This window comes from Mobula hypostoma, chromosome 24 (assembly GCF_963921235.1).
Source record: "Mobula hypostoma chromosome 24, sMobHyp1.1, whole genome shotgun sequence".
Lineage (NCBI taxonomy): Eukaryota > Metazoa > Chordata > Chondrichthyes > Myliobatiformes > Myliobatidae > Mobula > Mobula hypostoma.
In genome coordinates, this window is record NC_086120.1 from 33,812,186 (window position 1) to 33,836,443 (window position 24,258).

At 42.9% G+C, this 24,258-nt stretch overlaps 2 protein-coding genes and 1 non-coding gene across 3 annotated transcripts; 2 read left to right on the plus strand and 1 right to left on the minus strand.

Moving 5' to 3' along the window:
• Nucleotides 1-331: 331 nt before the first annotated feature.
• On the plus strand, nucleotides 332-5,076 carry rps15 (ribosomal protein S15). Its single transcript, XM_063032361.1, has 4 exons — nucleotides 332-400; nucleotides 948-1,036; nucleotides 2,675-2,909; nucleotides 4,920-5,076. Exons 1-4 carry the CDS (start codon nucleotides 332-334, stop codon nucleotides 5,031-5,033), a joined length of 507 nt encoding a protein of 168 aa, XP_062888431.1. The 3' UTR covers nucleotides 5,034-5,076.
• On the plus strand, nucleotides 4,359-4,489 carry LOC134337631 (small nucleolar RNA SNORA13). The gene has a single exon (XR_010016038.1). It is a non-coding gene; the product is annotated as a small nucleolar RNA SNORA13 (small nucleolar RNA).
• Nucleotides 5,077-6,515: 1,439 nt separating the features above from the next.
• On the minus strand, nucleotides 6,516-7,121 carry LOC134337417 (gap junction beta-5 protein-like). The gene has a single exon (XM_063032395.1). It carries the CDS (start codon nucleotides 7,119-7,121, stop codon nucleotides 6,516-6,518), a length of 606 nt encoding a protein of 201 aa, XP_062888465.1.
• Between the last annotated feature and the right edge of the window lie 17,137 nt (nucleotides 7,122-24,258).

The following is a 24,258-nucleotide window of genomic DNA, read 5'->3' on the forward strand; positions in this document are numbered from 1 at the left end:
GAGGCCGATAGGATACCTAATAGAATTTTTTTAAGTTATGAGAGGCGTCCATAGAGGACACAGTCAGAATTCTTTGCCCAGAGTAGAAATGTCAAACACCAGAGGATATGCTTTTAAGATTGTTGGGGAGGGGCAATTTTAAGGAGACATGAGGGGTATGTGCCATATCGGCTAGTTGGTGGAGTTTGAGAGGGTTTTAGACAGACACGTGGATATGGATGCTACAGAGGAGAAGACCATTTTAGTACAAACTGCTCTTAAGAGCATCATGGGTTGAAAGGCCCGAATTGTACAGTTGCCTTATTAATATAATCAGACACCTCAAGTACGCATGCGCATTGACTATACCGCCCCTCCTCCAGCCCGGGCTGGAAGTTCCGCGATATTTGCCGGAGCGGAAGTGAGGCAAGTCCTTTTCATCGAGAGCGGGTGACGATGGTAGGTGTTCGGAGTCGGTGGTGCGGCGGCAGTCGGATGTAATCCGTAGCCATCCCGGTGTAGAGTAGCTACAGGGCCGTTAGATTATCGATGATGTCGCTGATCAGAGCTAGAACTATCATATCTGATTATTATTTTTTTGAAAATACGGTTTAGGATGGAGGGGTAATGGGTAGGCCCCGGACCGACCCAGTGTGCGGCAGTACCCTCGCAAGCGCTGGGAGGGTTTATGGTTGAAAATTCCTAGTGCTCCAACACGTTATGTCAGAGCCTAACTTGGAGCTGGCGAGAGGCTCATGAAGACGCCTCGTTTGAGTTTGCAAAGCCAGTGAGGCGAGGACTTGTTAGTGGCCCTCAGTTAAAATGGAGGCTTTGTTAGAATTAATTTTTCAATGCAACATCTTGGACTTCTGGAAAGGTAATCTGTTCGACCAGAGCACTTTGAAGCGCCATGTCTTAGTCTGTGTCTATGATTTATGTAATGTATTTTACATATAATTTAAATCTAGGCGGACCCAGTAGAGCAGAAAAAGAAGAGGACCTTCAGGAAATTCACCTATCGAGGTGTGGATCTGGACCAGCTACTTGATATGTCCTAGTAAGTTTCATTATGCATTCGTACATTTATTAGCCTTGCCATGTGCTGTAGTATTTTATAACTCGCTGCATTATGCAGATGATCAATCCTTAGTCTTACCAGGTTTTGTTTTATTTTCATGTCCAATTGCGGTTTAATGTCTATAATTTGTTGACATCATGCAAGCCAAGTGATACCAATTTTTCGAGGTTAAAAATTGAAGCCTTTCTTCCCCCCTCCCAATTCTAATGTTTCCTGATATTTTGCAGTATTTTAAAGAGCAGGATTAGGGCATTTGGCCCATTGAGTCTGCTCCGTCATTTCATCATGGCTGTTCCATTTCCCTCTCAACCCCAATCTCCTGTCTTCTCACTGTATCCTTTAATGCTCTGACAAATCAGGAGCCTTAATACAGACTTGGCCTCCATGCATTCACCACTGACTAAAGAAATAACTCCACATCTCCATTCTAAAAGGATGCCCCTCTTTTGAGGCTGTGTCCTCTGGTCTTGAACTCTAAATTACAAAAGTTTATAATTTTTGGACAGGAAAGTTGGTTGGATCTTGTGTATTTGAACTCCGTGCTAAATGTCGTCTTTAAATTATAACATCACATGTACTGGGATACAGTGGAAAACTTGTCTTGCATACCGTTCATATAGAGCAATTCATTATAATGCATTGAGGTAGTAAAAGGTACACAACTGGACTCATTTGCTTATCAAACTGATCCTTGAGGATAGAGGTTCAAAAAGCCCTAACCATCTTTCCTGTGCTGAATGTTTGCATTACATCTGCATTGTTAGTTATACAATGAGTAGTGAGCTCAGATTTGAAATTGCTGAAGATCGTGCAGTGTTCAGGGAAGAAAACAGCACAAAGGGAAAATTGTACAAGTCCAGACCTGGGTGGAACAAAATTGGGGTATTGATGTTATCTGCCATCCTGTTTAGCTTTCAAGCTAGACTAAGATAAAGGCAGTACAAGCTGGTTACATGTGGTGTATCCCTCCTGAAAAAGACGGGATGGAGGTAGAATAAGGCCAAGAGAATAACCATTTGCTTATTTAAAGCAACACGCTTTTGAAGATGACTATTGTGAAAGCTACATTGATATCTCGTTCATGTCTGGGGTTTGAACCCACTACATGGTCTGTATTGAATCCTGCCATGTGGTCCTGGTTCTGTGTTGAAGTGGGCTCTAACCCAATAGGCCATGCTGATCCAGTACCACAAATCAGTAACCAGAACAAATGAATGCATTTGCACCTTCCACTAAAGAGTATCATTAATTATGTATAGCAGGGAAATAGCCCCTTAGGCTTAACACATTCTGAGCTAATCCCATTTGCCCCTGGCCCATATCCCTCTAAATCAAGGGATCCCAACTGTTATGCCATGGGCCTCTGCCAATAATTGAGGTCTGTTGACCCCAGGTTGGAAGCCCATGCATAACTAAACACTTCTTAGACTCTGCTTGTCCCAGTGTTGTTTTTAAACTTTGTAATTGTATCTTCCTTTACTACATTTTGTAGGGAAAACCTTTGCCCTTCAGATCCCCTTTTACTCTACCAAATGCTATGTGACATAAAATTAAACATCCAGGATGTCATTTTTTAGTCAGTTGTAATATGAAATTCAACATGTTTTTGGCTTTCAGTGAACAGTTGATGCAATTGTATTGTGCTCGACAGCGGAGGCGTGTGAACAGGGGTCTGCGCCGTAAGCAGCAATCCCTCCTGAAGAGGCTGCGCAAGGCCAAAAAGGAAGCTCCACCTATGGAGAAACCAGAAGTTGTTAAGACACATCTTCGTGACATGGTTATCCTTCCAGAGATGGTTGGCAGCATGGTTGGTGTATACAATGGCAAAACGTTTAACCAGGTTGAAATCAAGGTAATGCAGATGCTCGAGTTCAGTTATATAGCATTACTTGTCTGGTGTTTCAGACAAGTTGGTGTAATCTTGGTTTGAGTTGGAACAGCAAATTGATGTTGTGCAGTACTTAATAGCATTCTGGTTATCTGTAGCATTACCAGAGTTAAGTTGTGACTTTAAGCATTGCTAATCATGCATTATGTAATTTAACCAGTTAAACAACATTATCACATTCTCCCCGCCCCAAATCTTGGATGATGGCTCAGTAATAAAAATGAATTGGTTGCTGCATTCCATGGGGCACGAAAGGTTATTCTGCCTGGAAGTTCATGCGAGCTCTCACTAGTGCAATTCCATCAGTCCAGTTCTATCTCACTGAGGCGATTTCTTTTAAACCTTACTCTTGTGTGCACTGAAATATTTCTCTTAATGTGCCTCAATCTTGGTAAACCAATGCTTTGATCGTCCACGTTCATTTGCAGAGCTGCACCAGACAGGTCGTACTCGGGAGCCTGGGAAATCTTCTGCATGTTGGCCAGTTTCCTCTTTCTGTGCCTTTTGGCCCTAACCTTGGACCTCCCACTGCTAGTTTCAGAATCACAAGGATGTGACAGCAATATGGGTTTTAATTGCAAAATACCTCAACTGTTTTTAGTCTTAACTGGGGAAGGGATCTAAAATGTTGAAGTTAAATTTGAGGTGGTGACATTTAACTTGCAGCAAATTTAAAATGTAATTCTTTTTCCATTAACCCCATTTTAAACCAGCGTTAAGTGTTGATCTCTTGCATCAAATTGACTTCAACAAAGGGTTCTCACTGGAGTGGTGGAGGATGAGAGGTGACCTGATAGAGGTGTATAAGATGATGAGGGGCATTGATGTGTGGATAGTCAAGAGGCTTTTTCCCAGGGCTGAGATGGTTGCCACAAGAGGATACGGGTTTAAGGTGCTGGGGAGTAGGTACAGAGGAGATGTCGGGGGTAAGTTTTTTACGCAGAGTGGTGAGTGTGTGGAATGGGCTGTCGGCAACGGTGGTGGAGGCGGATACGATGGGATCTTTTAAAAGACTTTTTGTGTCTTTTTGGGTGCATGGAGCTTAGAAAAATAGAGGGCTGTGGGTAGGTCTAAGAGCGGGTAGGGACTGCTAAGGTAGGGACATGTTCGGCCTGTATTGTGCTGTAGGTTTTTCTGTTTCTATGATGGTAGAGCAATCTAAATTCTAACAACTTGGTGCAGTTGGATGCTAGTCTAAAGGAATTTTTTAGTTCTCCCACCATTCCCTCTACAAGGATACATCAAATATCAATTAATCCCTCACTCTGACCTGTCCTGATGTGCTGATCTTTATAGAAAAATATATTGCATTAAAGTGTTAAATATTGGCTAACTTTGCTTTCATTAAATGCTAAAAGTATATATAAAGGCTGTTGCAGGGACTGCTTTGTAGTAAAAGCAGGAGATGAGTGCTGCCTTTGTGTTGCCCACTTAATTCTCAATAGATAAGTGTGGTGTCAGAAAAGGCATACAGTAACTTCAGCTGTTCCAGTTTATTCTGTCGCTGTCATGCTTCAGTTTATTGTGATTTGGCTGAAACACATTTAATTGTGATGTTTAAGCACTTTGTAAATTCAGAGATTTTTGCTTGTGGTTATCTCAGTATGAAGATGTGAAACTTGAATGAATTTCATTAGATTTCAGTGATGTTTGATACCTACACAGAACATTGCCTGCAAATAGCAAGTTCTGTTTAATGGCATCCTGGGGTGTCAGTGAAGGGTAGCGTTTATCAGGGAGGAATCTTTGCATTCGGATACAGTTTACAACATATTTAGAGCTACACAAGTTATTGAGTAAAGAAAAACCTTGGTGCAAAAAAAAATTCATATCCTCATTACTATCTAGATGCTAAACTTATCTGACTATTAAGAATTGTTACTCCAGTTGCATTTTTGTGTTCTCTGTCATTTGGGAAGTTGCCTGTGCAATTTGATATACTCAGTTCATAGTTGATTTTATTTTTCCTTTCAGCCTGAAATGATTGGTCATTACCTTGGAGAGTTCTCCATCACCTACAAACCAGTCAAGCACGGCAGACCTGGTATTGGTGCCACTCACTCCTCCAGATTCATCCCTCTGAAGTAGTGAAGTAGTGTGGAAATATGTGTAAATAAAACTGATTCCAGAACATCTTGATTGTCTTTTTTTTCAAACCGTTTTCAATTTCCAGAATAACGTGCAGTGGATTGGCACAATTTTGTTTGAATATGTTTAGTGCTTGTGATTTAAATATTTTTAAACCTTTGAGGCAATTAATCTTGTATTTAATTAAATTGTTCGCAACTCATGCACATCACATGTGCCCCAAGAATAGAGATTAGCCTTACTTATCCTGTGTACATCAAAACATGGTGAAATGTGTTGCATCCTATCAGCACATGCCCACAACCCACTAACAGTAGCCATTTGTCTTCAGAATGTGCCAACTGGAAGAAAACGGCTCAGTCAGGTGGAGAACGTACAGACTCCTTGCAGGCAGCAGTGGGAATTGGCTGTTTCCCCCCGATCATTGTGGGAGACATTGATCATTTGCTGTTGCTGTAAAGTGATAACGTTGCCTCAAACTGTCCATCTTTGCTGATATGATGGAAACATACTTTCAAAATGCATCATGAATGATTAGGTAGTTCAGCACTCACATTACTAATTAATAAAAGTCCTGTAAGTTACCACCTGAGTATGTGGGTGAAAATGCAGCCAAATGGAAAGGGGAATGTGGTGCTTGCGTGTTAATGGTAATAAAGGTATGGTGAGTTGTGGACGAAAGACAATTGTCCTTGATCTTAATTTGTTCCACAGCACCACCTAATGGTGCTGGTTATTTGCATGACAGTCTTGTTAAATTTGAATCCCCTTGTAAATGGGATCGGCTATTTAGTATATCTAAAACAGCAATGTAATTCTGTTCTCAGTTCAGTTTAGCATATTGCAAAGGAAGTGGTGTCTTTGGCAAAAAAAAACATTGTCTTACAGATGTTTAATTCAAAACCTGGGTTCAGTCTGCGTAAAAGCACGCACCACATCCTGAACATTGCTTGAAATCCATCTCGAACAAATGGGGCTCTAACTTGAAACCACTTGTCAGCACAAAGCACTTTGTGCAACCTGGATGCTCCTTCCCGTGAGTTCCCCAGCCATTTTCTGCCAAAAGACCATGACCCCCACCAGTGTCTCACAAATCTCTCTCTGCCTAGCTTTCTCTAGAACCTTCTTCCAACTGCACTAGCCTGACTGGCTAACAATATTCTTGAGTTAAAACATCACAGCCCCATATCTTTATCTGAAACCCGAACATGCTACAGAAAGCTACTAAATGAAATCAGAGTATTACACTAGTCATTGACAGCATCAAGATTTATAAGGAAGATGTCTGAGTGGGAATGCAGAAAATATACTTTATTGTCGTCAAACGATTGATACTAGAGTGTAGAATCATCACAGCGATATTTGATTCTGCACTTCCTGCTCCCTGGATTACAAATCGATCGTAAATATTAAAAATTTAAATTATAAATCATAAATAGAAAAAAGGAAAGTAAGGTAGTGCAAAAAAAAAGAATAGTGATATTAAAGCTGTATTTTGGTGATACTTTTAGCGCGCTTTTTTGGTAATGTGAATATTTCAATCATACATATCAATATGCAAACGAAAGAACACATGTACATAAACATTGAAAAGGCATTTTTCTGTCTATTTCCAAGCATAGTGCAGACCACAGTTGGCTCACAGGGAAATATATCACATTTAAAGGCAGATTTCCTTGATAAACCAGGGTAGATCGCATGCCATAGGACGAGGAACATTCCTTCAGTAAGTACTCTGGAAAGCATACTCAAACAATTGCTGTCCACTTGACCAGAGTTATGGTACTGCTTCAGGTTCTGGCTGCAGCTTACCGCGATCAACAGTGTGGTAACGAATATTGTTTGTAGCGCAAAGAAGATAAATGGCGTTAGAACAGAAAACTCGCTGTAACATTCTTGACGACAGCCCACTTGGGTAGAATTACAGAACAGATCTTGCAAGTCGTCTTTCCAAATGGTTTCTGCGGTGACAATCATAGCGAAGAGTCGAACGACAAATAACGTGGCCAGACTATTTCTACCGAGAGAGGACACAGGCGGTTGAGTGCCGCTTAAGAACGTCGGGATCATTTCCATGTTCAGATCCATCTGGGTGTGCTGAAAGTAAATAAATACAATTTCTTTAGCACTGGTACAATCCCATGTACTCTGCTGCACAGGTGTTTTCCTCCAGGCTCACAATTAAATCCGTTTAAGGACAAATAAAGACAGGTAGTAGCAACTGCAGAGAGAGAATGTTTCAAAACATTGGCCTGAAGCTTCCTGAGATTTATTTCCAATGGTTTCCTGAGTTGTGTTTCCAATGGAAAAAAAACTAATTTTCATGGCTTTTACACCCTGTGTGTTTATGTCTATACCTTAGAACTTGAAACTTGAACTAATACATATACAGGACACGAGGAATTCTGCAGATGCTGGAAATTCAAGCAACACACATCAAAGTTGCTGGTGAACGCAGCAGGCCAGGCAGCATCTCTAGGAAGAGGTACAGTCGACGTTTCGGGCCGAGACCCTTCGTCAGGACTAACTGAAGGAAGAGTTAGTAAGATATTTGAAAGTGGGAGGGGGAGGGGGAGATCCAAAATGATAGGAGAAGACAGGAGAGGGAGGGATGGAGCCAAGAGCTGGACAGGTGATTGGCAAAAGGGATACGAGCGGATCATGGGACAGGAGGCCCAGGGAGAAGGAAAAGGGGGGGCTGGGGCAGAGGATGGGCAAGGGGTATAGTCAGAGGGACAGAGGGAGAAAAAGGAGAGAGCGAGAGAAAGAATGTGTGTATATAAATAAATAACGGATGGGGTATGAGGGGGAGGTGGGGCATTAACCGAAGTTAGAGAAGTCAATGTTCATCAGGTTGGAGGCTACCCAGACGGAATATAAGGTGTTGTTCCTCCAACCTGAGTGTGGCTTCATCTTTACAGGCCGTGGATAGACATATATATCAGAATGGGAATGGGATGTGGAATTAAAATGTGTGGCCACTGGGAGATCCTGCTTTCTCTGGCGGACAGAGCGTAGGTGTTCAGCAAAACGATCTCCCAGTCAGCGTCAGGTCTCGCCGATATATAGAAGGCCACATCGGGAGCACTGGATGCAGTATATCACCCCAGCCGACTCACAGGTGAAGTGTCGCCTCACCTGGAAGGACTGTCTGGGGCCCTGAATGGTGGTAAGGGAGGAAGTGTAAGGGCATGTGTAGCACTTGTTCCGCTTACATATACAGGATGATCTTTTGTGTATTTAATTTGATTCTGTCCATGTAACATGTAGAAACTAGGTTCAAACTCAACGCAGGACTTTCTTAAGGACCACACACTTCAGTCTCCAATTGTCCATTCACTGATCCTACCTTCAGCCTTTCTCTTTGCATTCAGTCACGCATTGTGAACAAATTCTCACCTCCGAAAGTGTCACCGTGGCTTCACACACCCCACCTCTGTCAATAGCAGCAGCTTCATTGACTGTTTATATCCCTCCATTGAGACCGCGTAACTTGCTGAGTTTCTCCAGTATTTTGTGTGTGTTGCATAAAGGTAGTCATCTGAAAAACCACCGGACCCATGTGCAAGATAGCATGAGGTCAATAAGATCATAGAATCACTAAAGCTTCTACATCCTTTCTGTAATGAGGTGAGCAGAAGGGAACACAATATTCCAAGTGTGGTTTAACCAGAGTTTTATAGAGCTGCAGTGTTACCTCACGGCTCTTGAACTAAACCCCAATTAATGAAGGTTAACAACCATACACCTTCTTAACCACCTCATCAACGTGTGCAGCAACTATGAAGGATTTATGGACTCATGGTCCTCCTTACTGCTAAGAATCCTGCCATCAACCCTATATTCTGCCTTCAAATTCCCCCTTCCAAAGTGAATCACTTCATACTTCTCTGGGTTCAACTCTGTCTGCCACTTCTCAGCCAGCTCAAAATCCTGTCAATATCCCATTGTAGCCTACAGCAAGCTTCTACACTCTCCACAACTCCGTCAACCTTCGTATCATCTGCAGACTTAGTAACCCACCCTCCTGCTTCCTCATCCAGGTCATTGGTAAAAATCACCAAGAGCAGGGCTCCCAGATCAGAACACCACTGGTCACTGACCTCTAGGCAGAGAGTTCAATGTATGACCCAGAGGTAACAAAGGGAGAATGTGCTCCCATTCATGAGCATTGGCACTAGTATTGAGGAAAGTGAAAGCTGTTCTGCAGGTACAAACTTCACCTGAATCAGAATGGACTAGTGTTCTTGTTAAACATAGAAACATAGAAAATAGGTGCAGGAGTAGGCCATTCAGCCCTTCGAGCCTGCACTGCCATTCGATATGATCATGGCTGAACTCAGAACCCTGTACCTGCCTTCTCTCCATACCCCCTGATCCCTTTAGCCACAAGGGCCATATCTAACTCCCTCTTAAATATAGCCAATGAACTGGCCTCAACTGTTTCCTGTGGCAGAGAATTCCACAGATTCACCACTCTCTGTGTGGAGAAGTTTTTCCTCATCTCGGTCCTAAAAGGCTTCCCCTTTATCCTTAAACTGTGACCCCTTGTTCTGGACTTCCCCAACATCGGGAACAATCTTCCTGCATCTAGCCTGTCCAATCCCTTTAGGATTTTATACATTTCAATAAGATCCCCCTTCAATCTTCTAAATTCCAGCTAGTGTAAGCCTAGTCGATCCAGTCTTTCATCATATGAAAGTCCTGCCATCCCAGGAATCAATCTGGTGAACCTTCTTTGCACTCCCTCTATGACAAGCATGTCTTTCCTCAGATTAGGGGACCAAAACTGCACACAATACTCCAGGTGTGGTCTCACCAAGGCCTTGTACAACTGCAGTAGTACCTCCCTGCTCCTGTACTCGAATCCTCTTGCTATGAATGCCAGCACACCATTCGCCTTTTTCACCGCCTGCTGTACCTGCATGCCCACTTTCAATGACTGGTGTATAATGACACCCAGGTCTCGTTGCACCTCCCCTTTTCCTAATCGGCCACCATTCAGATAATAATCTGCTTTCCTATTTTTGCCACCAAAGTGGATAACCTCACATTTATCCACATTAAATTGCATCTGCCATGAATTTGCCCACTCACCTAACCTATCCAAGTCACCCTGCATCCTCTTAGCATCCTCCTCACAGCTGACACTGCTGCCCAGCTTCATGTCATCCGCAAACTTGGAGATGCTGCATTTAATTCCCTCATCCAAGTCATTAATATATATTGTAAACAACTGGGGTCCCAGCACTGAGCCTTGCAGTACCCCACTAGTCACTGCCTGCCATTCTGAAAAGGTCCCGTTTATTCCCACCCTTTGCTTTCTGTCTGCCAACCAACTCTCTGTCCACATCAGTACCATACCCCCAATACCGTGTGCTTTAAGTTTGCACACTGATCTCCTGTGTGGGACCTTGTCAAAAGCCTTTTGAAAATCCAAATATACCACATCCACTGGTTCTCCCCTATCCACTCTACTAGTTACATCCTCAAAAAATTCTATGAGATTCGTCAGACGTGATTTTCCTTTCACAAATCCATGCTAACTTCGTCCGATGATTTCACTGCTTTCCAAATGTGCTGTTAACCATTAACTGGAACTGTAAATAGAACTAAACAGGTGATGAGGATCCAGGTAAGAGCAAAATGTAGAAAGTTAAAGGGAAAGGTCATAGGTGAAGGTAGCAACATGGGAAATGTGAACAGGAATGTGTGAGGAAGGGGTGGGCAGAGCATATCAGAGTGAATATATAGAAACGTGGTAAAAAGTCATCCACGCAATCTTATAAGGAGACAAATCAAAGCTTCATCTAAACTTAGTTACCTTGATAGTTTGTTTGTAAAGTGAAAAATGTTGAGGAAAAAATATTCCAGGATAATTAATAGAGGGGAGGGGAAGTCCTGGTAATAAAAGGTGAAATATAGGCAGTAAAGAAATCTTAGCTTGTTAAATGAAGAAATAGAACAGCTTGGATGGAGCTAAGAGCTAGTAACAAAAATATTGGTTTAAAAATTATTAGAGAAATTAACTGGGCAAAAGCCTATAAATTCCCTGGACCTGATGATTGCCACCCCAGGGGTTTGAAGGAGGTGCCTATGGAGATAATAGATGCATTTCCAAAAGTCAAAAATGTAACATAATGTAATCCCTTTATTTAGCAAAGGAATGAGAGAGCGAAAAAAAAGAACTATAGACTTGTTATTGTGACGTCAGAAACAGGGAAAATTCTAAATTAACCAAGTGGTAATAGGGCACTTAAAAAATAACAACAGGACTTGGCAGAGCCAACAGTAATTTACAGAGAATACAGGAGAGTACAGCACAAAAGCAGGCCCTTCAGCCCACAATGTTGTGCCAATCTAATTAAACTAGTAATTTAAATGCCTAACTAAATGAATCCTTTCTGCCTACTCAATACCCATACCCCTCCATTCACTACACATTCATATGCCCATCTACCAGCTCTATCCTATTTGCCTCCTCTAACCATCTCTGGCAGCACGTTCCAGACCGCCGCTCTCAGTAAAAAAAAACTTAACCCATTCTCACCTTATTTAAGGAAATTAGAGACACTTTCTCAAGGTCTTATAAAGCATGGGCGAGGCCTCACTTGGAGCATTGTGAGCAGTTTTGGGCCCCTTATCTTAGAAGGGATGTGCTGAAACTGGAGAGGGTTCAGAGAAGGTTCGCAAAAATGATTCCGGCATAGAAAGGCTTGTCATATGAATACTGTTGGATGGCCCTGGGCCTCTGCTCACTGGAATTCTGGAGACTGACCTCATTGAAACCTATTGAATGTTGAAAGGCATCTAAAGAATGGATGTGGAGAGGATGTGTCCTGTGGTGGGTAGAGTCTAAAACCAGAAGACAGCCTCAGAAGAGAGGAGTGTCCTTTTAGAATGAAGATGAGGAGGAATTTCTTTAGCCGGAGGGTGGTGAATCTGTGGAATTCTTTGCCGCAGGTGGCTGTGGAGACCAAGTCATTGGATATATTTAAGGCAGAGGTTGATAGATTCTTGATTAATCAGGGCAAAAAGGGATATGGGGAGTAGGCAGGAGATTGGGGCTGAGAGGGAAAATGGATCAACCATGGTGAAATGGCGGAGCAGACATGATGGACGAAATGGCCTAATACTGCTCCTGTATCTCATGGTCTTATCTCATAAACTTCTATTTATGAAAAGTAAATCATGTTTGATATATCTTATACAGTGCTTGGAGAATTTTGAGCCGTATACTGTAAATAAGTCTGTGATTGTGAAATATTTGATAAGGTATCTCACAAGAGGTTATTTAACAACATGGAATTGAAGTAGGTTTGCACAATATGCTAGCATGTATTGAAGTTTGGTTAACAAAGAGAAAACAGAGTACTTGAATAATTTTCCACTTGGGAAGCTGTGATAAGTGGGGCGCTGGGCCCCAGCTGTTCAAAACCTACATCAATGATTCAGATGAAGGAACCGTGTGTAAATTGTCAGGAGGATGCACAGAATTCATGGAGATAGAGCCATGCTAATTAAATGGGCTCCAGTGGGGGAAGTGGGAAATGTGAAGTCATCCTCCTTTGGTAGGTGGGAATGGCAAAGTAGGATCAACAATTTGCTGGAGGATCTCAGCGGACTGAGATGCTGCTTGGCTCCCAGCAGGTTGTTTGTTGTATCTGATTCCAGCATTGGCAGTCCCTTGTTTCTCCTTGCAAAGCAGGACATTGAATCAGAATCAGGTTCAACATCACTGGCGTATGCCGTGAAATTTAACTTCGGGGCAGCAGTACAATGTAGTACATAATAATAGGAAAAAACCCCCTGAGAATTACAGTAATTATATATATAATAAATAGTTACATTAAGTAATTAGTGCAAAAATAAGTAGTGAGGGATTGTTCATGGGTTCAATGTCCATTCAGAAACTGGATGGCAGAGGGGAAGAAGCTGTTGCTGAATCATTAGTGGATTGATTAGGATCAATGCAGGTCACTGATTACACGGATGATAGGTGAGCAGGGCCTAGTGCGGGTTGACAGCAGCAGCAGCCTGCCTCGGGTTCTGCTGGTGTTCAGCAAGAATGCGTAGTCTGGGGAAAAAAGCCAGAGAAAAGGAAGGAATTGGTGATCTGAATGGAAGTTACAGTGGGAAGAAGTTTAAAAATGGCTTGGTGTTAGATTTTCTACGCATCCTACGCTGGATTTCCAAAAGCCTGGCAAGTCAAGTGCAGGAGAAGGTCAAAGGAGCTGGTGCTGAGATACAACTGAGAGTTACCAGAGGTGGCGGCAGGGGAGGGGGTGAGTGGTGGAGGGGTGGGAGTGGAGCCCATGTTCCAAAAGGAGGCAGACAGTTCTAGCAAAGCAGGAGGCCATGGATAGAACAATGGGAGGGACTGTGCAAGGAAAAATGCAGAGTGGCACTGGTGTGCATCGGGTGGAGGGCAAGTATGGGCCAAAGTCCTCCAAATTAGGTATAATGTGAAGTTATGAACATTCTGGTCATAACATGGCGCCATCGGTTCTTAGCAAATTTGCATTCCCCCTTCGGAGGCCATAGACATAGCGAGACCCTGCTTAAACTGTTATCTGAACCCAAGTTAATTGCAACTGAGTTGTGGACCAGAGAGTCAAAATTGTGGAAAAATAATATAGATCTTTAATTTTAACAGCAGCAATTTGCAATATCATTAGGCATATTCATTTCCGGTGGGAAATGCAGTATAAACTTCAGGGGTACTATTTATACTTTGTTAGAAACATGATCCTATCTTCTAATATTTGTGTTGAGAACCAGTTGTCCTTTCTTGGCCACCATTCTCCAGCCAGGTGCTGGGGGAGGGAGGGGTATGGTGAGGCATAGGCAGGGAAATCTGAGCACCTTCAGTCCCTCTTACTCCAGGGGAGCTGCAGGGGCAGTACTAATCCACCCTGAGAATAGTTTTGACATGTTGCCCCTCAATGGTGGGAGTGTGGAGTGACACTCCTCCCTCAACCTCCCCTACCAACCCTTTGCAGGCTGCCTATCCCACCCACCACTGACTTATGGTTGGTGGCTGCTTACTTGCCTTTGGTTGCTTTCCCATTCCAACCCAGTTGCTCTATTTCTGCTTCTCTCTCTCTCTCTGTCTCTCTCCTTGTCTTTTAGTGCCAGAACAATAGGATTTTGTGTGTGTGTGTGAGAGAGAGAGAGAGAGAGAGAGAGAGAGAAAGATAGAACGAAAGAAAGATAGATTGATCGATCGATCGCAGGACCAAAATACTTGCAGCAGAGGTTTGATATTGTGAAAGTGTTTTTGAAAGTTTAAAGTTAGTTGGAACGGATGGTCCTGGAAAGATGTCACAAACCACCTCCAGGAAGCAAAAGAAAAACTTTTATCTAAATCACAATGCAACACATCGAAAATCTGAATTGGAAATGGCCAGTGGATCAGAGAACACCTCCGCCTCAGCTGAATAACATTTCAGACTCTGGCTAGTCTTTTCAAGGAGGCCAATCCTGGAAAATAATTGGCCGGAGGTGAGTTACTGTGGTGTATAAAATAAAGAGTACAGCTTGTACATAGAGTTTATTAAAGATTCAACTTACCTTTCCCATTCAAGATGAGCAGAGTTCTCGTTTTTATCAAAACCCAGATCCGACAGGTTGTCCAGTTACCTGTTCTATTCAATGGTAAAGTAATACTGTCAGAGCGAAAAAAGAAAGTAAAACATGAAATAACAGGGCTGGGCTCAGCAGTGGGACTTTTGATCCCGGCTGCTGGGAAAGGAGAACTATTTAAACATTTGTTAAAAAGAAACTGAATGTGTGAATTGAAGCAATGTTAAGAAGATATTTAAGAATTAAAAAAAAACTTTAAACTATGTTGGCAAAAATACTGAGAAAACTTTTCTATTTGGTTGTTTTCAAAATGATAAACAATCATTAAGGCTTTCTGATTGTTGTTGGTTATATCTAAGCACCAGATACCCGATTTAGATAGCATTTTCTTATCTCCCAGCTTTCCGAGTTCTTGCTCGCAAGTTCCAGTAAACTAAAGCAATAAAGGGAACAATTTAGTGGACCAATAAATATATGTATATCAGAAATCATAGGTTTTATGGTAATAAGTCAGGCAAGTTATGGGAAATTGCCTACAGATATACTTAAGTTTGGAGTTGTAATCACAACAGTAAATATTTAGGTATCAACTTAAAAATAGAAAGAGGGAAATACCCAAATACAGGAGGGTCTGCAGATGCTGGAAATCTTGGAAAAATGCACACAATGTGCTGGAGGAACTCAGCAGGTAAGGCAGCATCTATGGACTGAAATAAACAGTTGATGTTTCAAGCTAAGACCCTTCATCAGGATTGGAAAAGAAGGGGGCAGAAGCTAGAATAAGGAAGTAGGGGGAAGGGAAGGAGTACAAGCTGGCAGGTGATAGGTGAGGGGGAAGTAGGTGGGTGGGGAAGCGGGGATGAATTAAGAAGGCGGGAGGTTTTAGTTGGAAGAGGTAAAGGGCTGAAGAAGGAGAGGACATTGAATCACGGAAAAAAAAGGGAAGGAGGAGGGTTACCAGTGGGTGATGAGCAGGTGAGGAGAAGAGAAGGGGGTACTGGAATGGGGAAAAAGGAAAGAGAGAAAGGGTGGGTGAAGAAATTACCAGAAGTTAGAGAAATAGATGTTCATGCTATCAGGTTGGAGGCTACCCAGGCAGAATATAGAGCGTTGCTCCTCCATTCTGAGTGTGGCATTATCATGGCAGAAGATGAGACCATGGACAGGTAAGTCAGAATGAGAATGGGGAATCAAATTGAAATGATTGGCTGCTGGGAAAATCAGCCCTTTGTAGCAGATAAAATGAACCATTCAGAAGACCAATAATCAGATATACAGCACTGTGCAAAAGACTTAGGAACATATATATATCTAAGATAAATATTATTTCTGTTCTTGGCTATTTTAAATCTAACTATTTGATATACATATATATACTTACTGTAATTGATTTACTTATTTTTTTTTCTTTCTATGTTTTTCATGCATTGCATGGTACTGCTGCTGCCAAGTTAACAAATTTCATGACACATGCTGGTGATGATAAACCTGATTCTGATAGGCATTAGTACAGAGCATGTAAATGGAATAAAAATTAGCCATTTGAGGCAACAGAGCTTATTACAAGGCAAGGACAAACGGAAGTTAACATTACTTTCTGAGGCCCCTGCTCTTTGTGATTTCTACAAACGTAAACGGTGTTGGTGAGGAAGTGGAAGGGTGGGTTAATAAGTTTGCAGATAACGTGAAGGTTGGTGATGTTGTGGCTAGTGTAGAAGGTTGCAAATGGAGTTCAATCCGGAGAAGTGTGAATTGATACACTTTGGAAGGTCAAACCGAAGGCAGCATACCTGGCAGTGCGGGGAAAAAGGGTAATCTTGGGGTCCAAGTTCAGAGAGCCCTGAAAGTTGCCATGGAAGCTGATAAGGTAGTTAAGAATGTGCATGGTGTGTTAGCCTTCATGCCCTGCTGAGTTCCTCCAGCATTTTGTGTTGTGTTGCTTCGGATTTCCAGAATCTGCAGTTTTTCTCATGTTTTCTATAAAACTCTAGTCAGACCACACCTAGCGTATTGTGTTCAGTTCCGGTAACCTCACTGTAGGAAGGATGTGGAAGCTTCAGGGAGGGGTGCAGAAAATATTTACCAGGACGCTGCATAGATCAGAGAACATGGTTTATGAGGAAAGTTTCAGTGAGCAATGGTTTTCTCTTTGGAATGAAGGAGGGTGAGACGTGCCTTGATAGAGGTGTATAAAATGATAAGAATGCCATAAGCCCTGCGGGCCTTGGATTGTTTACCTCCGAGGTTTCTAGAGCACCTGCATTTGTTCATTGTTGTTCTAACTGGAGTTGTTAAGCACTTGTGCTTTCAGTTTAATCTTGTCAAGTTTATTTGAACTGGCATGGGTTTTCAGCATACTGATTATATGAAGTGGACTCCTGATTAGCTCTTATCACGGGGTCCTTGTTTTGAGAATGATTTGCCTCATTGTGTCACTCGGTCAAGCCACCGATGTTCTGTTGGAATTCTTATGTATAAATCCTTGTTTCTGTCTCTATGTGCGAGTCTGTTGTTCCTCCGCACCTGAGTCATTGCCAGTGCACACCGTAACAAAAAGGCACAGAGAGAGAGAGAGAGAGGTCAGCCAGCAGCGACTAATATGAGAGGAACATGCTTTTAAGGTGATTGGAGGAAAATACGATTGGGGAGATGTCAACGGCAAGTTTATTTACACCGAAAGTGGTAAGTGCACAGAATGCAGTGTGGGGGTGATGGTAGAGGTAGATCACTAGGGGTACTTTAGCGACTCTTAGAATGGCACTTGGGTGATAGAAAACTGGGAGCGGGGTGGGGTTGTGGGTTATGTGGGAGAGAAGGGCTAGACTGATGTTGGAGTATGTTAAAAGATCAGTGCAACATTATGGGCCAAAGCGTCTGTATTGTGCTGTACTGTTCTATGTTCTTTCAGCTTAAATTAAAATGAATTATTCATAATTTACACTTCTGCAAAATAAACAATAAAACAAATATAATGACGCTAGTACAATATTATGAGAGAATAAGAAGTTGCCTTTTATGTTAATTCAGTCCTTTAAAGCAGTTCCCTGATATAAAATTGGCTCAATGGCCCATACCAAATTGTGAGTATCAGTTGATTATGCATGCATAGAATGTTAGGGATCCGCTGCTCCTTTCATCTCTTCACTTCTCTTTCCTCAAGCTCCCATTCCCTTCTTTCCACCCCTCCCCCAACTCTACATTTGCTATTACAACTGTGGCTTAAATAAGATATGCTTCTTTGGTTATAAAGTGACATACCAAAATTGTAAAAGATACTGTTCAGTCTTGGGAGTATTAAGGCTTAACTACATTCGGTTCAGTAATTTTCTTTTGGAGAAATGGGTACTGAGGGGTGGGATGGGGTGGAGAAATGGAGGTATTTAAGGTAGCCTGATTAAATCCTTCCTCAAGCCCATAGTCCATGTTGTTGCTTCCGAGAGTGTTGAGGGTTTGCACCCTTTTCACACCCATCTAATTTGGTGAGCTGATTGTCATGCTCCACCTTTCAAGATGGTGAGGACAAACCATTTGGCGTTGAGATATGGAACTTGAATTGATGCGACCTGCACAAAGACTGCAATATGTCAAAGAGTAACACACAAAAAGCTGGAGGGTCTCAGCAGCCCAGGCAGCACCTATGGAGGAGAATAAACAGTCAAAGTTTCGGGCTAAGACGCTTCATTAGGACCCTTCATAAATCCAAGAGATCTTTTGCTAATCCTTGAAAGTTATCAACAACTAATTGAAAAGCAGTTGGGTTTATAAGCTAATTGACAGGGCCAAGAAACAAAATCGTAAACCTTAGCTTGAGCATGTTTTGATGCTTTTAGGAGGGAAAGAACATCATCATTTCTCTGCCTGTTGTGTCAAAGGTAAAACAATATTGGCATAGGTTCAATGGGAGTGCATGCGATTCAGTCACCTACTCTATCAGCTCGAATTCACTCTAATCTGGTCTTTTCCGGGATGTGAGTGTGGTTATTAAGCAAATTATTTATTACCCATCCCTAATTATCCTTTGGAACGTGACGATGTGCTGTCACTTTGAGCTACTGCAGTCCTTCTGTTAACTACCATAGTCTTGATGGGTACAGAACTCGAGAAAGGAAATTTTCTGAGCTGAAGTAGCCGGTTGCAGACCTACACAAATTCAGTTTCAAGGGCATACATACCCAGGGTATAGATGCTATGAAGATGATCATTTTGCAACAATATTATACATTGCATGCATCTTGTTCTTCTTGGGCCCTTAGCTCCCTGTGGAGCATAGGCCATTGATGATGTCCCGTCTCTATAAAGTCGATGGTATTATTGGAATTCATCAATGTATCTCTAATCCATTGTATCTATTGTACAGTTGATTACATAGAACATAGAACATAGAATAGTACAGCACAGTACAGGCCCTTCGGCCCACAATGTTGTGCCAACCCTCAAACCCTGCCTCCCATATAAGCCCCCACCCTTAAATTCCTCCATATACCTGTCTAGTAGTCTCTTAAACTTCACTAGTGTATCTGCCTCCACCACTGACTCAGGCAGTGCATTCCACGCACCAACCACTCTCTGAGTAAAAAACCTTCCTCTAATATCCCCCGTGAACTTCCCACCCCTTACCTTAAAGCCATGTCCTCTTGTATTGAGCAGTGGTGCCCTGGGGAAGAGGCGCTGGCTATCTACTCTACCTATTCCTCTTATTATCTTGTACACCTCTATCATGTCTCCTCTCATCCTCCTTCTCTCCAAAGAGTAAAGCCCTAGCTCCCTTAATCTCTGATCATAATACATACTCTTTAAACCAGGCAGCATCCTGGTAACTCTCCTCTGTACCCTTTCCAATGCTTCCACATCCTTCCTATAGTGAGGCAACCAGAACTGGACTCAGTACTCCAAGTGTGGCCTAACCAGAGTTTTATAGAGCTGCATCATTACATCGCCGCTCAAACTCTATCCCTCGACTTATGAAAGCTAACATCCCATAAGCTTTCTTAACTAGCCTATCCACCTGTGAGGCAACTTTCAGGGATCTGTGAACATGTACCCCGAGATCCCTCTGCTCCTCCACACTACCAAGTATCTTGCCATTTACTTTGTACTCTGCCTTGGAGTTTGTCCTTCCAAAGTGTACCACCTCGCACTTCTCCGGGTTGAACTCCATCTGCCACTTCTCAGCCCACTTCTGCATCTTATCAATGTCTCTCTGCAATCTTTGACAATCCTCTACACTATCTATAACACCACCAACCTTTGTGTCGTCTGCAAACTTGCCAACCCACCCTTCTACCCCCACATCCAGGTCGTTAATAAAAATCACGAAAAGTAGAGGTCCCAGAACAGATCCTTGTGGGACACCACTAGTCACAATCCTCCAATCTGAATGTACTCCCTCCACCACCACCCTCTGCCTTCTGCAGGCAAGCCAATTCTGAATCCACCTGGCCAAACTTCCCTGGATCCCATGCCTTCTCACTTTCTGAATAAGCCTACTGTGTGGAACCTTGTCAAATGCCTTACTAAAATCCATATAGATCACATCCACTGCACTACCCACATCTATATGCCTGGTCACCTCCTCAAAGATTGGTCTCTACAACTTCACCAGAGCCCTATTGGCCTGCCTTACCCTTTTCCACCACTCGTAATGGGTTGGACTTTGAGAGCCAAACATTGCAAATATTACAAACATAAATTATATACACTTAAATTAACATGCGTTATACAGAACCTAGTGTTGGTGCGTGGCCAGGTGGTTAAGGCATTCGTCTAGTGATTTGAAGGTCGCAAGTCCGAGCCTTGGCTGAGGCAGTGTGTGTGTCTTTGAGCAAGGCACTTAACCACACATTGCTCTGCGACGACACCGGTGCCAAGCTGTATGGGTCCTAATGCCCTTCCCTTGGACAACATTGGTGGCGTGGAGAGTGGAGACTTGCAGAATAGGCAACTGCAGGTCTTCCATACAACCTTGGAAACCTTCCAAGGCGCAAATCCATGGTCTCATGAGACTAACAGATGCCTATACAGAACCTAACTAGGAAACAAAACATAAACAATGATAATGACATTAGTGCAAGTTGTGGGAAATATAGTCTAAGATAGAATTAGGGGTTTTCTGGTCAGTTTTAGAACCTGATAGCAGTGGGGAAGAAACTATTATTGTATCTTGAGATGTGGATCTTCAGGCTCCTGCCTCCTGTCTGACGGCAGCAATGAGATGAGGGCATGGCTGGAATGGTGAAGGCCGTCAGTGATGGATGTTGTCTACCTGAGACATTGCCTCTTACAGATGTCCTCAATGGTGGGCAGAAGTCTACCCCGGATAGAACTGGCTGAATCCAGTACTCTCTGTAGCCTTCTGCAGTCCTGTAGTTTGGAGTTTCCACATCAGGCCATGATGCAACCAATCAGAGTGCTTCCACCATACATCTGTAGACATTTTCAGAGTCTTCAATGACATGCTAAATCTCTTAAAACTTCCAAGAAAATGAAGACACGGCCAGCTCTAGTCCTATATTCCTTGAATTAAGTGTTTTTAAGTTCCACCCTGTATTACCTTTCTGTCACATCCTCCAGCCCTACACATCTCCAAGATAGTTTTGTCCCTCCAACTCTGCTGTTGCTCCTATATCCTATTTTCATGTCACATATATTTGTGGCTAGTCTTTTAAACCTCATCTTAACTTGCAATTAATTTTACTTACCCATCACCCACCCTTCAAAGTTCAAAAAGTTCAAAGTTCGAAGTAAATTTATTATTAAAGTACGAATCTGTCACCATATTCTACCCTGAAATTCATTTTCTTGCAGGCATTCACAGTAGATCAAAGGATCAGAATCAGAATCAGGTTTAATATCACTGGCATATGTCATAATTTTTTTGTGCATAATAATAAAAACAATAAATTATAATTTAATATATATATATATATATCCTGGAACCCTTCGTCAGGACTGAAGAGGGAAGGGGCAGAGGCCCTATAAAGAAGGTGAGGAGAGGGTGGGAAGGAGAAGGCTGGTAGGTTCCAGGTGAAAAACCAGTAAAGGGAAAGATAAAGGGGTGGGGGAGGGGAGGCAGGGAGGTGATAGGCAGGAAAGGTGAAGAAGGAATAGGGGAAAACACAATGGGTAGTAGAAGGAGGCGGAACCATGAGGGAGGTGATAGGCAGCTGGGGGAGGGGTCAGAGTGACATAGGGATAGGGGAAGGGAGGGGGAGGGAATTACCGGAAGTTGGAGAATTCTGTGTTCATACCAAGGGGCTGGAGACTACCTAGACGGTATATGAGGTGTTGCTCCTCTAACCTGAGTTTAGCCTCATCATGGCAGTAAAGGAGGCCATGTATGGACATATCCGAATGGGAATATGAAGCAGAGTTGAAGTGGGTGACAACCGGGAGAGCCTGTCTGTTGTGGCGGACGGAGCGGAGGTGCTTCACGAAGCAGTCCCCCAATCTGCATCGGGTTTCACTGATGTAGAGGATGCAATAGATGACCCCAACAGACTGACAAGTGAAGGGTTGCCTCACCTGGAAGGACTTTTTGGGGCCTTGAATGGTGGCAAGAGAGGAGGTGTAGGGATAAGTGCCGGGTGGGAGATCCACGGGGAGGGATGTGTGGATCAGGGAGTCGCGGAGGGAACCATCCCTGCAGAAAGCGGAGAGGGGTGGAGAGGGAAAGATGTGCTTAGTGGTGGGGTCCTATTGAAGGTGGCGGAAGTTGCAGAGGATAATGTGCTGGATCTGGAGGCTGGTGGGGTGGTAGGTGAGGACAAGGGGAACTCTGTCCCTGTTGTGGTGGCGGGAGGATGGGGTGAGGGCCGAAGTGCGGGAAGTGGAGGAGATGCGGGTGGGGGCATCATTGATGACGGCAGAAGGGAAACCATGATCCTTAAAGAAAGAGGACATTTGAGATGTCCTGGAACGGAAAGCCTCATCCTGGGAGCAGATGCGGTGGAGACGGAGGAACTGGGAATAGGGAATGGCATTTTTGCATGTGGCAGGGTGGGAAGAGGTATCGTTGAGGTAGTTGTTCCTGAAGCATTGAGTTTGTGCTTTCAGGCTCCTGTACCTCCATTTTGTTGGTAGCAATGAGAAGAGGGCATGTCTTGGGTGATGGGGGTCCTTAATGATGAATGCTGCTTTCTTGAGTCATCACCTTTTGAAGGTGTCTTCGAAACTGGTGAGGCTAGTTACCATGATGGAGCTGGCTGAGCTTACAATTTCCTGCAGTTTTTTCTGATCCTGTGCAGTGGCCCCTCCACACCAGTGATGCAACCAGTCAGAATGCTCTCCATAGTACATCTGTGGAAATTTCCGTCAGTCTTTGGTGACATACCACGTCTCCTCAAACTCCTAATGAAGCATAGCTGCTGTTGTGCCTTCTTTGTAATTGCATCAACATGTTGGACCCAGGATAGATCTTCGGAGATGTTAACATCCAGGAACTTGAAACTGCTCATCCTTCGATGAGGACTGGTGTGTGTTTCCTTGACTTCCCATTCCTGAAATCCACAAGCCAAACCTTAGTACAATGGAATCAATGAATTCCAGTTACCAATAATGCCTCCATTTTAAAATACTCATTTTTGTTTTCAAATCCATGACTTAGCCCCTTCTCTATTCTCTCCTCCAGTTCTGTTTCTGATAATTCTACACCTTTCAAATTTGGCTTCCTGCGGATCCCCAGATCTAATCTCTCCACCACTGGAAGTTGATCCTTTAGTTCCTTGAGCCCTCAGCTGTGGAATCACGCCCCCCCCCACCCCTCACATCTCTGTGCCTCTTCCAGCTTTCTCCTTTCAATCTATAACCAGCCTCTTTGATAAAACTTTTGGTGTAGTTTGAATCTATCACTGATTGTGAGATTTGGTGCTTAGGTTTCTTGCCCATCAGGAAGGAGGCTACATAGCATCCAGGCCAGGACAACCAGACACAAAAAGAGTTACCTTCCCTAAGCAATAAGGCTGATCAACACCTCCATTAACCTGCCCTATCACATTCTTCATCGTCACTACTTTATCATTTTCTGTCAAAGTCACCTTTAAGTACAGACACTCCTTTATGTCCATATAATCAATCAATGTATATAAGCTGTATTATATACATATTTATATTTGCTTTTTTATTATTGTGTTCTTTATCTTGGTGTGTTTTTTTATGTGCTGCATTGAATCTGGAGTAACAATTATTTTGTTCTCCTTTACTCTTGTGTACCTGGAAATGACATTAAACAATCTTGAACCTTGAATCTTGTGAACAAACTGCGGTGTAAATACCTGCTGTGACCACTTGGTGATGTCAGTGTTCACTTTCATGCAATTTGCAAATTCATCAATGCTGAGCTGTTTGACAAAACACCAGCAAGAATAACAGATGCAAATTCAGTTGCAAATCCTTTACTTAAATTTCTGAATTTCAATCCAATTATCACCCTCAATGCTGAATATTCTTAAATTAAGTATTTCATTGTCGTTTCTGGCTGTAAGTCTGTGACCTTCTTTCTTACATACGAGACTTTAAGGAAATATATATTTTTGCAGAACAGTGGCATGAAGTGGTAGGAAACCTGCCATCTGGTGGGCTGAGAAATAAATGTCCCTACCACAAACCAAGCCCTCAGCAGTGAGCCAGTCTCACAGCTGCTGAA